This window comes from Neltuma alba, unplaced genomic scaffold (assembly GCF_004799145.2).
Source record: "Neltuma alba isolate B1F8T4 unplaced genomic scaffold, ASM479914v2 tig00012584_pilon, whole genome shotgun sequence".
NCBI lineage: Eukaryota > Viridiplantae > Streptophyta > Magnoliopsida > Fabales > Fabaceae > Neltuma > Neltuma alba.
In genome coordinates this window covers 1-14,761 of record NW_021637036.1, presented here as the reverse complement: position 1 = coordinate 14,761, position 14,761 = coordinate 1, and the positions used below count along the sequence as shown (strand labels likewise).

The 14,761-nt window shown below is 32.7% G+C and overlaps 1 protein-coding gene and 1 pseudogene across 1 annotated transcript; both read left to right on the top strand.

Annotated features, from left to right (window-relative positions):
• Positions 1 to 862: 862 nt before the first annotated feature.
• Positions 863 to 7,534, top strand: LOC114728941 (coatomer subunit beta'-2-like; annotated as a pseudogene).
• A 3,466-nt stretch (positions 7,535 to 11,000) lies between these two features.
• Positions 11,001 to 13,196, top strand: LOC114728940 (disease resistance protein SUMM2-like). Its single transcript, XM_028915887.1, has 2 exons — positions 11,001 to 11,242; positions 12,551 to 13,196. Exons 1-2 carry the CDS (start codon positions 11,001 to 11,003, stop codon positions 13,194 to 13,196), a joined length of 888 nt encoding a protein of 295 aa, XP_028771720.1.
• Positions 13,197 to 14,761: the final 1,565 nt, after the last annotated feature.

The window sequence follows — 14,761 nt, the reverse complement described above, 5'->3', positions numbered from 1 at the left end:
ATAGAGTAATTTTTCAGAACAAGTTTTAAAATTAAAAAAATATTAAAAAAATTATGTTCGGCTCATTATTTTAAAAAAAATACTTATAGGATGAAAAATAGTTTGATTTATTAGTATGATTTCCATTAATGAAAAAACAATATTCTTTTTACTTTAATTTTGTAGAACAAACATTAATAAAATATTAAAATGATGTTCTGATTTTTTTCCAAACCAATTTTTAATTTTTAATTTTTAAAATATATGATAGAAAACATATTTTCAACCTTGTTTTAATTAAAATACCTCTCATTAAGATAAGAATTATTTAAACATTTCTAAAAATATTTTTTTGCAACAAACTAATTCTAATACATATATTTCAAAATTTCTAATATATTATAGAATTTATTAGTTTTTAGTGCATTATATAACTTATTTCTGTAGGTTTCTTTTAAAATAGCTAAAAATATATTTCTTTTTTTTTAATAGCAACCTAAAAACATATTTTAAACATGTATTTTTTATCATATAGTGCAGTATATGTGATATGAGTTTCAGAGATTATACAAGTAAATTTAATTCATAATTTAAAACTTCTAAACATATTTTTGTCCCAAATGTTTATAAACACAGTTAGTACAATATATATTTATAAACAAAATTAGTCAAATTTTCAATTAAGTTTTTTATATCTACCTTAACTAATTACTTAAATTTTTGTCCCAATATAATAAAAAAGACAAAAAATTATTTGCAAAAAAAATTAAAGAAAAAACTCATTTAAATGTTTTTAAAAATATTCTTAATAGAATTAACAGTTTGGAGTTAAGTGTACATTTTCAAAATAGAGGGATAGTTCATGCAATTAAGGCAAATTGCAATGGACATTAGAGGACATATTTTCATCGATGAAACCTATGAAACAGGCATGGGAGTATACCGGACCAGAAGTTGCGTCCAGACTCTAGAAGGCCACACGCACAGTGTATCTGCTGTATGCTTTCATCCTGATCTTCCCATAATTATTACTGGTTCAGAGGATGGTACAGTGCGCATATGGCATTTAGCAACTCATAGGTAGTATTCGTTATGCACATTCATCTCTTATTTTTGCTCCCATGTGATCACTCTCTTGTCAGGGCATTTAAAAAAAAAAGCAAAAGAAAACAAAGAACGCATTAGTTTTTCTTCTTTATTATTACCGTGGCTTGGACAATGCAGTGTTCTGAACATCATGACATTCAAGTGCCTTCTTCATATGCTACTTTTTGCCACTTTCATTATTTTGATTCAGTTTTGAAAGTGTTCATTTCTTCATTGGGTTCATTTCGTCATTGGTAAATATAAATGTCTATACTGGGGAATAGATTCTGGGGAGAATAGATTTTTTGAAGAATAGATTTTGTGAAAAAGTGATTCTGAAAAGTGAGAATGTTTGGATAATTGTTACCATAAACACTTTTTACATGTACAAATTACTAAAAAAGGTATAAGTTAATATGATACTTACAGAAAAAATATATTTTATGATATATTTTAATTTGAAGAATAAATTGTTAATAATATATTTTTTATTAACATAATTAAATACATAAGATAATATAATTAATAAATAATTAATAAATGTCATAAGGGTACATTAAAAGAGACCCTTTGGAGGTTTAGGGGGTGTTTGGGTTCCAACCCAAACCATGGTTTGGAAAAAAATCTCCCAAACACCCTAATAAAAACCAAAACCATGGTTTTGAGTCAAAACCATGGTTTTGGCTCCAAAACTATGGTTTTGGGAAAAGTAAAAATTTTTTGCTTTTAGAAAAAAGAGAAAGTATGAGACTTATAGGATATGTATCTTATTGTTTTTTTTTATAAACATATTTTTTTATAAATATATTTAATCTTATAGAATTTCAAAACTTCTTCATCCACAGGGTTGTGCTTGGCTATGACGAGGAAACTATTATGGTCAAACTGGGCCGGGAAGAGCCTGTGGCCAGCATGGACACTAGTGGGAAAATTATTTGCGCTAAACACAATAAAATTGATACGGTTAAAGAGTGTAGGAGCAGATCTAGAGGTTTGGGTTCATTTTTACCCTAAACTTTTTCAGAATATGTGAAGAAAAATTAAAAAGCACGATTATTATGCTTACTTTATTTCTGATTTGATTTGTATGATTCAATATCACTTGGAACTTAAAATTTTAGAATATTAAATTATATATGAAATCTTGTTTGCCTGAGTTAATTCACAGGAATCCTTGGAGTCATGCAATTCCCATTGATTTTAATGGTTCTGGTTTTTGCAGATGTAGTGATGTTGCATAAAGTCTGCGGCTTTGCATTGAGTCTTATGCAACCTGATTGCAAGAGTCTTTAATTTGCCCTTTTCCCCCTTATGATTCATAGCAAGGAATAACTGCAAAATTGGGTCCATATATCACCAACCCATCTCCTTCTTTGACCCTGTTTCATTGACCTGGATTTTTCTTTTGAAGCCCAAGTGTTCTTTTGAAAAATTAGACCTTGTATCCTTCACTTTTTTTTTTTCTTTTAATGAAATGTTTGCCATTTCAAGTTTGATTACATTTGATACAGAGTTGTCTTTTGACTATGCAACATGAAGCTTCATTATGACTTAAATTGATTATTTTTACTTTCGATAAAACATACTTATTACGCTCTTGAAATGTTGGTTGGCTATGGAAAATTTTATCTCTGAGTGGCATACAATTACTTTGCTTCTCAGGTTACTAATGGAGAAAGATTAACTTTGACTGTTAAGGAGTTGGGCACCTGTGATCTCTACCCGCAATTGAGTAGGAATCATTATTTTATATTAGACTGCATTCTTTCGAGATGCTTCTCAGCTTTTTTTTAGAAAAAATTAAAATTAAAATAATCATTCTGTTATAAAATGACTTCAACGAATAATCAAGGAGTGATCAGAGGAGAATACAGAACTGTATTCTCTTAATTAGATACTAGTACAAGGGTGACGGCCTCTCTGTATAATTATTTCCTCGGACAGTTTTGTCTAGATCTATGGTATGAATGCCATCTGGGATTCTCGGTACAAGTAAGAATTGCTGCAACCATATACAGGCTATATTATTTGATGTTAGACATTGTACTTCAAGGGCGATGAAAGTGGTGTTGTGTTGACAGAAATGAGCTTTAGGTTTATTGCTTTTCATGTGCAGTTTCTCTGTGTATGTTGTGATTAACTTGCGATCCACTAATATCATTTCAGAGTTTAAGGAACAATCCAAATGGGACGTTTGTTGTTGTAAGTGGAGATGATGAGTATATTATATGCATTTCAATGGCATGGAGAAATAGGTCATTTGGTTCTGCACTGGAAATTGTTTGGTCTTCAGACGGAGAATATGCTGTCAGAGAAAGTACATCAAAGATAAAAATTTTCACAAAAAATTTCCAGGTTTGTGATTCCTTAAGTAAGATGGTGGGAACAAATAATTTGTTGCTAATTTCTAAAATGAGGAAAGGAAACTAGATTCTTCAATTCCCGTGCTGCTTCCAATGAGGAGGTCTTGATAAAATTAAGCTGGCTATTTTTTATTTCAAGTGAACCATTATGGCTGAACAATATGACAAGCATGTCTGCTTCTGTTGCCAATGGTACCAGTACATTTCCTGTGGTGGTTTCAGCTCTTCGTTTTATTTGAAAATTTAAAGAGTAATCATGTCAGATATTTGCCAAATGAAACTTTTTTTTTTTTCCGAATGAATTCCAGGAAAAGAAGAGTATTCAGCCAACTTTTTCTGCTGAACGAATATTTGGCGGGACCTTATTAGCAATGTGCTCAAATGATTTCATTTGCTTTTATGATTGGATTGAATGCAGGTTAATCTATAGCTTACATTATATGATGAACAATTTCTGTTTTGTTCCTCCCTTCTTCTATTTATAGTTTTATTTTGTTTGTTTATTTTCTGGTGACAGAACGTCTACTGGGCTGACAGTGGTGATCTAATGACAATTGCTAGTAATACATGATTCTACATTCTGAACTACAATGTGAGGATTATGATAATCTGATTACTTAATTATTTTATTATGATAGCTTCCTTTCTTTGAAGAACATTGTCCCAATATATTTGGAATACTTTGACACAAGGCACTATAAACATGGTAACATTCAACATTGCAGCGTGATATAGTTGCCTCATATTTGGATGGTGGAAGACCTGTCGACGAGCTAGGGGTGCAAGATGCATTTGAGCTCCTTCATGAAATAAACGAACGAGTTAGGACAGGCACCTGGGTTGGAGATTGTTTTATTTACAGCAATTCCTCTTGGAGGCTTAATTACTGTGTTGGCTACGAGGTATTAAGTTTTTGCCCCTTCTATGCTTGAAAGAAGTGCATGTCTTCGTTTGAAACTTCATGAATCTTATTAAGCCTTTGTGTTTAAAATTATGAATTAGGTTACTACAATCTTTCACTTAGATCGCCCTTTGTACTTGTTGGGATATCTTGCTAGCCAAAGTCGGGTCTATCTGATAGACAAAGAGTTCAAGTTAGTTCACCGTTTTTCTTTTTTCTGTTTTGTTATTTAGAGGCACAGCTAGCAGCGATATTGACTATTGCTACTTATTTTTTATTTTCTCTAGCGTCATGGCATACACATTGCTTTTGAGCTTGATTGAGTACAGGACTCTTGTAATGATTGGTGATATGATTTGAGTAGAGCCATTGAAGTTCTTCCTTCAATTTCGAAAGAGCACCATAGTAGTTTTTTTTTTTTGGTGTTGCTGGGGGATAAACAATTTCCATTTTTGTCTGTGTGAGAAATTACATTGATTTAGGAAAAGAAAAACGCTTTAAGTAACACAATCTTGCTTCATAGAACTATGTAAAAGCAAATAATGACAAAACAACGCTTTACGCTTCACTTTCTGCAACTCAGTGCAGACATTCTCAATTTTTGCCCCCCTTAAAAGTCTTTTGAGCAACATGGATGTACATGCTAATCCCCTAAGTACATTTCCCACATTGCTAGAAACTGCAAGTGCATGTTATGTGTGATTGCAAAAAATTTTGACCCAAGTAATACTGTTTTCTCATTAATAGAAACGTCTCTTATGTGAATATGTAGTATCAATTCTGTACATTATCATATTTTTGCTTTCCATGCTTTAATGATTCCAAACCTCGATAACAAGCTTGTATAATCTGCTGCTACATTTTCCTTACTTTCATGCAAAATAATGTTGTATATGCCACACGGTCCTTATTATTTCCACAGAGGATGCTCTTGAAGTGGCAACTCATCCTGACTACAGATTTGAATTAGCCATGCAGCTCGGGGGACTGGAGGTGGCAAAGGTAAGTTCATGTAATATGCATACAATCATATTATCTATAAACATGCAAAATTGTTAAGTTGGGTACTAGATTTGCTTGCTTTCATGGAAGAAATCAGTTTATATTTTGATTAATATAACTCTCATATTCTTTTTGTAGAGTACTGCAGGAGAAGTGCAAAGTGAGTCTAAATGGAAGCAGCTGGTAGAGTTGGCTATGTTTGCTGGAAAGGTGTTTTTTTAGTGAAAAGAGTTGCACTGTTTTATCTCCAATGCTTGGGTAAACTGCATTTTTAAGGCCTTGTTTGTTTAATGCGGCATTGTGAGAAGTGATCTATTGCCTAGGGATTTTAAAAAGCAAACTATTTTGCACTTAGTTTTAATCATTAAAAAATGATTTATGATTTTGTAATTTTCAGATTTTATGATATCTTCGTCTCTTTCTGTTTGTGGAAATGATTTAGCATTTAGTGATTTTCAAATTTTATCATATCTTTGTATTTTCATGAACTTTCCCTCCCATTTACTATATCTGATTATTTTCAGAACCTACTCAAGGTACCTGCGCAAAATAACCAAAAACAAGCGCTTTTTTTTTTTTTGTTTTAGAGATTCTGGCTACTTCTAAAAGCTTAAACAAGCATTATTAGATTTTAGAAAAGTGATCCTCTCTTAAAAAGGTTCAAACAAATTCATTTTTTATAATGTGCTTCTGAACATTATGATGCCTCTGTATACCTTATTGAGCCTTCTAGGCTATAAGAAGTTACAGAGCAAGCAGTTAGGACCAAATGAAGGTAGTTTGGGTGAAATTTCTATTGACAAGTTGTGTTCAGATGCTTTAGTTTTAGATCTCATTCTAATGTATAATTAACATGTATGATCCTTGTTGGGAATTTCAGTTTTACCGCAACTCACTGTATTTTATGGTCTTGCAGTTAGAAATGGCTGAAGAATGTTCAGGGAATGCAATGGACTTGAGTGGATTGTTACTGCTACATTCTTCTTTAGGAGATGCTGAGGGAATATCAAATCTTGCAACCCGTGCTAAAGAGCGAGGGAAGAACAATGTCGCATTCCTTTGCGTGTTCATGTTGGGTAAACTTGAAGACTGCCTTCAACTGTTGGTAGAGAGGTAATCTTCTTTAGTTATGCCGTTTTGCTTCCATAAAGCAGTAACACAAGTAAGAAATAGGTTGGACTAAAATTTGGTTTTACATAACTCTCTTGTGCCTTTGCAGCAATCGGATTCCTGAAGCTGCTTTAATGGCACGGTCTTATCTCCCAAGCAAGGTCTCAGAGATTTTAGCAATTTGGAGAAAAGATCTCCATAGGGTAATTCTACTTCAAATGTATCATACTTTTAGTGCACTAAGACTGCCTGGATGACATTTGTTATTGTGTGTAGAATTTATTCTCAGGCACCCTTACAAGGAGGCTTGTCATCTTAACGGAAGCATTGATTAAAGATAACTAATGTATTTCATAGGTATATATGTCAATGCTTTCATCGCAGGTTAGCCGTTAGCCCCAAAGCTGCCGAGTCATTGGCTGATCTTGAAGAGTTTCCTAATTTGTTTGAAGATTGGCAAGTTGCGATTGCTGTTGAAGCTAAAGCTGTAGGGACAAGGTTAGAATGTGAGAGTGCTCAATTTCAATGTTTTGTTTGTGTTACCTCTCATTCGAAGCATTTCAAAATAATAAGAACTACATTGAATCTTTCTTTGTATTTTCTTTTCCTGGTATATGAGGGGCGATTACCCTCTTGCAGAGTATGCCAAACATGCTCGAAAGTCATGTCTTACCCTTGTCAACGCTTTCAGAAGCATGCAGGTTGAAGAAGGGGAAGAGCTTCGTGAGAATGGAGATTCTAATCATGAGGTATGCTATTTAAAGATATAACCTCACATGAATCAGTTCACAAAAATAAAATAAAATTCATGAACCAGATAAGAGGTGTTTCTTTCTGTTTTTTATTTTTGTTGTGTAAAACTGTAGATTTCCAAAAATGTTAAGAGTTGGCCTTAGAGTGTTGTTTTGTGTAATTAGTTGCCATTTTGTTGCAGTTGATTGAACAGAATGAAGAAGAGCTCAACGCAGAGGAAAAGTAGGAGGAACAGAATGGAGAGGAGGCAGTTGTGGTGGATGCTGATTCTTCAGATGGTGCAGTACTCGTCAATGGCAACGGGGCTGATGAAGAGTGGGGAACCACTACTCAACTATAAATAACTCTGATTTGATTTTTCATAAATTTTTGCAACTATTTGGCTTGGGATAAGGAACAGTTGGCTGCTAAATGTGCATTACTGCATTTAATCAAAAACTTTTTGAGGGTAATCAACCAACTGGATTTGACTGATGCTAAATATTTTTTTGTAGATCTAGCTGCTCTCTAAGATCAGGTTTAAATCAAGATATTTCCGTGGTTAGAAATTATATCTTCAAAAAGTTTTTAATCGGGCTTTGACTAACTTTTTATAGTCCACTCAAGTGCTTTTCTCTGCCTTGATCATATTGTACATTCATGAAACTCTGGATCCATCCATAATAATTCTGTCATCATTTAGTTAAATTAAATTTCTCCTGAACAGGCCTTTATTTTCTTCCCTAACTGCTTGCTACTGTTACCTTTATAGCGTCTTGTAATCCACTCATTAGATTATTGACCTTTAAACGATGTTTATTTATCATAAAGGCATACCTATTTCTATTTTAATAGGGAAGGATTCGTTGCTTCTTCAGTCTTAACTTTGTTTTCTCTTTTGTTGACAGTGCTCACTCCACATCACTAGGTCTCATCAAGACAATCGGTTCCAGCTATAGTGGATGTATATGAGGTAAGAATAAGATAAAACACTATATTGGATTCCACTTGAATATCCTGATCATGCATCTTTGTATTCATTGAAAAAATTTCAGCCAGGATCTGGTACTGCTTGCTTACCTAACACGGAGAGTCTTAAATATGTTTTCATCAACTAAAAAGGACTCCAACTTCAATAAAATAATAATGGATCATAATATGTAATCGTATTGTTTTGTCTCACTGGAATATATTACTATGTGCTGGTCAATATTTAATATATTACCTTCAGTCTTTAATATAAAATCCATTTTAATGAAGAAATTAACTTACAAAGTAGATCTTATATAAATGAGTCTTACGTTTAGGGCAAAAAAAATAGAACATATGGATATAGTCCTTGACAACACTACATCATTGCATTTGTGTATCGAGCTGATATATGCATTGCGTGTCTTTAGATGGCTACGTGGAACTCAAATGATTTTTTTTTGTCAGTTTCCATTATCATTTTTGTTTAATTGAATTTAAATATGCAGGTTTCAGTCACGGAGGCCAATGTTGAGATTGTGGAGATCGATTGTTCTCATTTCCTGGTAGAATGCCGACTTTGGTCATCTTGATTGTGGTATAAGGTATACCAGTATAGCATAGGGTCAGTTTACAATTTACATTTTGTAATCTTACATATAGCATTCTTCTGAGGATTCTCACCTCGATAGGCTTGTCCCATTTTGAAAGTAGAAAACTGAGCTAATGATATGATTGATCGTTTAAATTCTAGGTGGTAATATTGGTACTAAAAATGTTGATTATTGATATTCTTTTTGGATTGAAACTCGAACCTTTTACAGCAAAAAATAAAGATTCTTTCCCAGAATCTGTTTCCGTTGAGATTTGTTCAAGCTCTTCAAACCGTATCATGTCTTTCTAATAATACATAGTAAGATAATTTTGTTTCCCACCCTTCTTTTTTGTTTCTAAGTTAATTTCTTGCTTTTGTAATTCAGCCGTGTTTCCTGTTTCCAATAATTTATGCATACTTTGATGTGGACCGTTGCATGAAAGATGAAATTTCCTAACTCTTAATTGATTTGCCCATTTTTCACCCCTCTCTCACTCAACATTTTGCATGCACGCTGTTTGCTTGGTTCATCAGTTTTATAATACAGGGAGAATTTCAATAAACCTCCTCAATAGTCAATTAATATCAATCAAACCCCCCTCTCAAAACTTTGAAATATCACTGTACCCCCTTGACTAAAATTTTATGTCTAAAAAGACGAAAGTATCCTTACTTTATTGTCCTGTTTGGAAGATTCTTGTCATCTAACCATACTTCAAAGTGTGGCTATCATTGGTCACCATGATTATATATGAAAATGCATCTAGTTATCTACTTTTCTAGTCCTTAAGACATATTTAACTAATTTGAGTAGATTAAGGATGTTAGTTAAATTAGTTAACATGATTTTTTTTTTCAAAACACCATAATCATTTTCTTTAATTCTCTTCCTTCCTCTCCTACCTAATTATTGTTGAGGGAGTATTGATAGAGTTAACTTGAGAAAATTGGTAAACATGTAAAATAGATCTTATTTATATGATCAATAGTAACTCTCAAATTAAGTCATATATTAAAGATCAAAGGAGTACTAAAGAAATATTCAATTAGAAATGACAGAGTTAGATTTCTAACTGAAGAATTTTAATTGGTGCAGATAGGACATTTAAGTTTGAAATATAACTTTTAATTTGCAATTGGGAATCCTATTTTCAAATGGCTCAATATTTTTAAAAAATTTTTAAGCATCCAATTGTCATTAATTTATTCTTTCAAGATTTAAATGTCATTCTTTCCAAAATAATATATTACTACCTCTGATTTTTAATATAAGACTTAATTAACTAATTTGGAGAAATTAAGAAAGTTACTACTTTACTTAATTATAGCATATGTTATATGATCCCTTTAAAATTCTTATCTGTGTTATTATATTGTATATCAATTTATAAGTAAGGCAAATTAATTGAGAAAAATAATAACTACAAATAATTCAAAATAATTTAGTAACCTTTTTAATTTCTTCAAATTAGTTAACTAAGTCTTATATTAAAAGTTGGAAGTAGTATGATTCTCGTCTCTTAAATTGAGTCAAATGATTATCAATCCATTACCAATAATAGAGTGGGAATATCTTTAACTTAATTATTTATCTCAATATTTAGAGCTGAAAAGCTTAGAAGTATATTATATATATACATATATATATGTAACAATTAACAATGCCTTTCGATATCGTTGGCAAAGAATAAAAACAATGCCTTCTATATCATTGGTCCGTCTCCGTGCAAATTAAAAATTCTGATTCTTGACCTGATCTGAGCAGCAAAACTTCAAATTAAGAATCAAGCACTAATCAAAACTTAAAACCATAGAAAACGTACTTTTCACATTTCAAAACAAAAAGATTCATTGCTCCAACTCGAGAACGGTGATCTTTATTCCTGACTTGTTCATTCATGTGAGAAAAGACAAAAGCAAAAGAAAGAAATCAAAGCAGCAATAAGAATAAATCATTGTCTATCTCGAAGAAAAATAAGGATCAAGTAAGGAATAAGATGCTGCAATTTACTTTTCAAAATTAAAGAAATAAAGGATTATCATCATCATTTCAAATCCTATCCATTTGCATCATCGACTGTCTCATGCAAACTCATAAATATTGCAATCTCTTGGTGTATGAGGTAAGCCCAAACATGTGGGGTTCTTTCATTTTGAGGGAAAAATATTTATTGAAAAGAATTTTAACTTTAGCATTTTTCTGTTTGATTTTGGATGAACGCGAGCTTAGCATCGTCTGAAAGATCAAAAGTGAGAAGCAAATATGGAGAAAGTGGGAGATATCATATGGGATATTGCAAAGTATTTGTGTGGTTGCGCCAAACAAGAAGCTGGGTTTATTTGTGAGTTGGAAGAGAATCTGCAATCTCTGAAAAGTAAATGGGAAGAGCTTGAAGCTAAAAAGAAGGATGTGGAAAACGAATTGAAAAAGCTGAGCGCACTGAAGAGGGGAAAAAGACACATGAAGTCGATCTTTGGCTCCAACGTATCCACAACATTCAGAAGGTACGAACTCTTCATTTTACATTTATTCTTTTTTTTTCTTTATTTAGTATGTGGTGTTTTTATTTGCTTTAATTTTTTTTGTTCATGAATTAGATAATTTCCATATTCAGCTATCAATGATGTTGTTAATTACGTAATTCCTTAGCCTAGTAATTTATGATAATTTTATTTAAATGTGTTAGTTCAAACCCATCTAATTAAGCACATTTAAAATTTTTCGGATAAGTGTGAAACTCATATTATATTGAATTTATTTGAAATTTTATCACAGTATAAAAACGGAACTAATTTCAGTGCTCATCAAAGTGGTGAGTACCCCAAGCTCATTATATCTGGACAATCTAGGTACAATTTAGATGATAGATTTAATTTATTTTTATTTATTTTTTAAATAATTATTTTAATGGGTATATGATGTAAAATAAAGATGATATCTTTCTTAAGACCATAATTAAGTAAACAAAATTACCTTATATTAGCATAATTAAAACTTAATTTGAAAGCGTGCATATTGCGTATATAAAAAATTGATTTATCAGTATCCATATTACAAGTTGTCCAATTATTTAGTTAAAAGAAAAGTACGTAGAAATAAATATATGGAGGGAGGGAGCGCAGAGAGAGAGAAAGCGTACTTTTGTTGCTCATATGAGGTGGAAGCTTTTTCTTAGAAGGAGAAAACCAACATTAGTAGAATGTTAATTGAAAGGCGACATTACTCTACTTTTTTTGTGATCTAAAATATTTTAGGATATTTAGTATACTGAATACACTTTATAAAATATTTTAGGGTATTAAATATATTTTAACCCTAATAAAAATACAATCTCTTCTACCTCTACTATCATTTTGTTGAACAGAAAAATAATAAAATATTAACTGATTTTTTTTTTTACAAAACATATTTTATTTTATTATCGTTCAAAAACCATTTTCAAATATGTATTTGTTTTCGTTTTTTTTAATTATAAAAGAAAAGAAGCTGTTTTGCCAAAATGAAACCAAGCAACCCCAACCAAAATCTTTAACAATATCGTTCAGCTTTTTCGGTCAAAAAACTGTCATTCATATTTGGACAAAAAAAATTCATTCATTTATATTAAGATATGTAATTTCTTATCTCGATATCAAAACTTGATATGAAAGTGTACTTAACTGGTTCATGTAAAGATTCAGAAAAACAGGGGAAAAGAAATATCAACCTAAATGATTTTGTATTCAAGTAGAAGATAATAATCTAGATCAAGGAGCCCAAGAAATCCAAAACAAATGCCTAAGTAAATGTTGTCCCAAGAATTGCAAGTCAAGCTACAAGGTGGGAAAGAAGGTTGCCAAGATGCTCACTGAAGTAGCTGATCTAACAACCCAGGGACAGAGGTTTGGTAAGGATTATCAAATTACTCACAAGCCACCATGTAAAGGAATTGGTCAAATACCTGTTGATAAGACAGTGGGGCAAGATTTGATATTTCATCAGGTATGGAGTAGTATTGAAGCAAATAATGTTGGTGTCATAGGTTTATGGGGAACTGGAGGGATTGGAAAGACCAACTTACTGAAGAAAATTAGCAATGAACTTGGGGAGAGAAAGCCCGATTTTCTTGTGATTTGGGTGGTGGTATCCAAAGAGCTTAACTTGGATGCAATCATGGACAATATAAGAAAATCAGTAGGAATTGGAGATGCTACTTGGAGTTCTTGCAATAATCAAGAAGAAAAATCTTCAAAGATTTTGGGTGTGTTGAAGCAGATAAAATTTGCTTTATTACTGGATGATGTGTGGAAGGGATTGGACTTGAATTTGGTGGGGGTGCCACATCCAGAAGATTCAAACTTTGAGTGCAAAGTGTTGTTCACAACACGAGTGGAGGATGTGTGTGAAAAAATGCAAGCTCAAGAGTCATTCAAAGTGGACTTTTTGAATGAAAAGAAGCTTTGGAGTTATTTTATATGAAAGTTGGTGAGAAGACTTTAAACTCACACCCTAGGATCAAAGTCTTAGCAAAAGAAATGGCAGCAGAGTGTAGAGGGCTGCCGCTTGCGTTAACTGTGGTAGGAAGTGCCATGGCTGGTGTGAAAGATGTTAAAGCATGGGAGTCCTCAAAAATAAGTTGACAAGTTCTCCATGGACCACTACAGATTTGGAGACAAAAGTTTTTTCCACCCTCAAGTTGAGCTATGATCAGTTGCCAGATGATACTCATAGAAATGTTTCTTGTATTGTGCATTATATCCAGAAGACTATGAGATTCGGGTCACTGATATCATTGATAAATGGATAGGGGAGGGGTTTATTTGTAGAGATATGACAAAAAGCATACAAGACATCCGCAATGATGGTCAATCTGTGATTGCAAAGTTGAAGCTTTGTTGCTTGTTGGAGAGTGTTGAAGATGATGTTGTTTTGCGTCGTTCATTTAAGATGCATGATATGATTCGAGAGATGGCATTGTGGTTATCTTGTGACCAAAATAAAAGAATTAAAAGGGTTCTTGTACAAGAAGATGCGATAACAACATCCCGTGATAATGTTGAAAACGGAAAATTGTTGAGAGGATTTCAATTATGAACAGGGAAGCACAACATGTATCACCTGTAACTTATCCCAATTTAGTAACATTATTGTTGAGGCGTTGTGGTATACAACATTTGCAAAACCTCAAATGCATGAGCAAATTAAAGGTGTTAGAATTACGTTGTCCTGATATACGTGAACTTGCAGAAATTGGTGAGTTGGTTCTATTGGAATATCTTTGTTAAACATAGATGGATCTGAGTGTCCCAAGGAATTGAAGTATTTGAAGAATTTGAAGAATTTGAAGGTTCTCAATTTGTTCTTGAGAGATGGTGATATTGCAAGTATTCTATTGGGAGTGATATCAAGTCTTCAACAATTAAGAGTGTTGAGAGTTGCTTGCCGGCGGGGAGTTAGAGAAAATAGCGAAGCAGAGGGAGAATTCCTGGAGGAGGTGGAATCTTTGCCAAAAATTGAGGAAATAAAGGTTGCAATAGAAACAGAAAAAGGCCTCAACAAGTTACTTCAGTCAGGCAAATTGCAAGATTGTATATATGCTTTTCGCCTGCGTGATTTGGACACCATTGAGATGCCTTTATTATTGGCATGCGTTTCAAAAATGAATCACCTCCAACAATTGGGTCTGTTTGAATTATCTGGTTTGAAAGATTATTCTGGTATTTATGATGACACTTGTCGTCTAAGCATGCTTCAAAGCGTGATTATCTCTGGTTGCGATTCCTTAACACATGTCACATGGCTCAAGCATGCTCCACAGCTTCAACTACTTGTCATTATCTACTGCTCATCAGTGGAGGAAGTGATAAAGGAAGATGAGAATGAGGATTCTTCTTATGTATTCTCTTCTCTTGTAAACCTATATCTGTATGGAATGCCAAAGCTTCAGAGCATCCATAAGACCGCCTTGTCTTTTCCTTCCCTAAAAACCATCACTATAGGACTATGTCCAAATCTGAAAAGCCTACCACTTCATTCCAATTCTG

Bases quoted from the DNA above. Each gene is read 5' to 3' on its own strand.
- LOC114728940 (XM_028915887.1), top strand. From the start codon at position 11,001: ATGGAGAAAGTGGGAGATATCATATGGGATATTGCAAAGTATTTGTGT. The intron at 11,243-12,550 runs GTACGAACTCTT...TTGCAAGTCAAG, and splicing joins GTATCCACAACATTCAGAAG to CTACAAGGTGGGAAAGAAGG.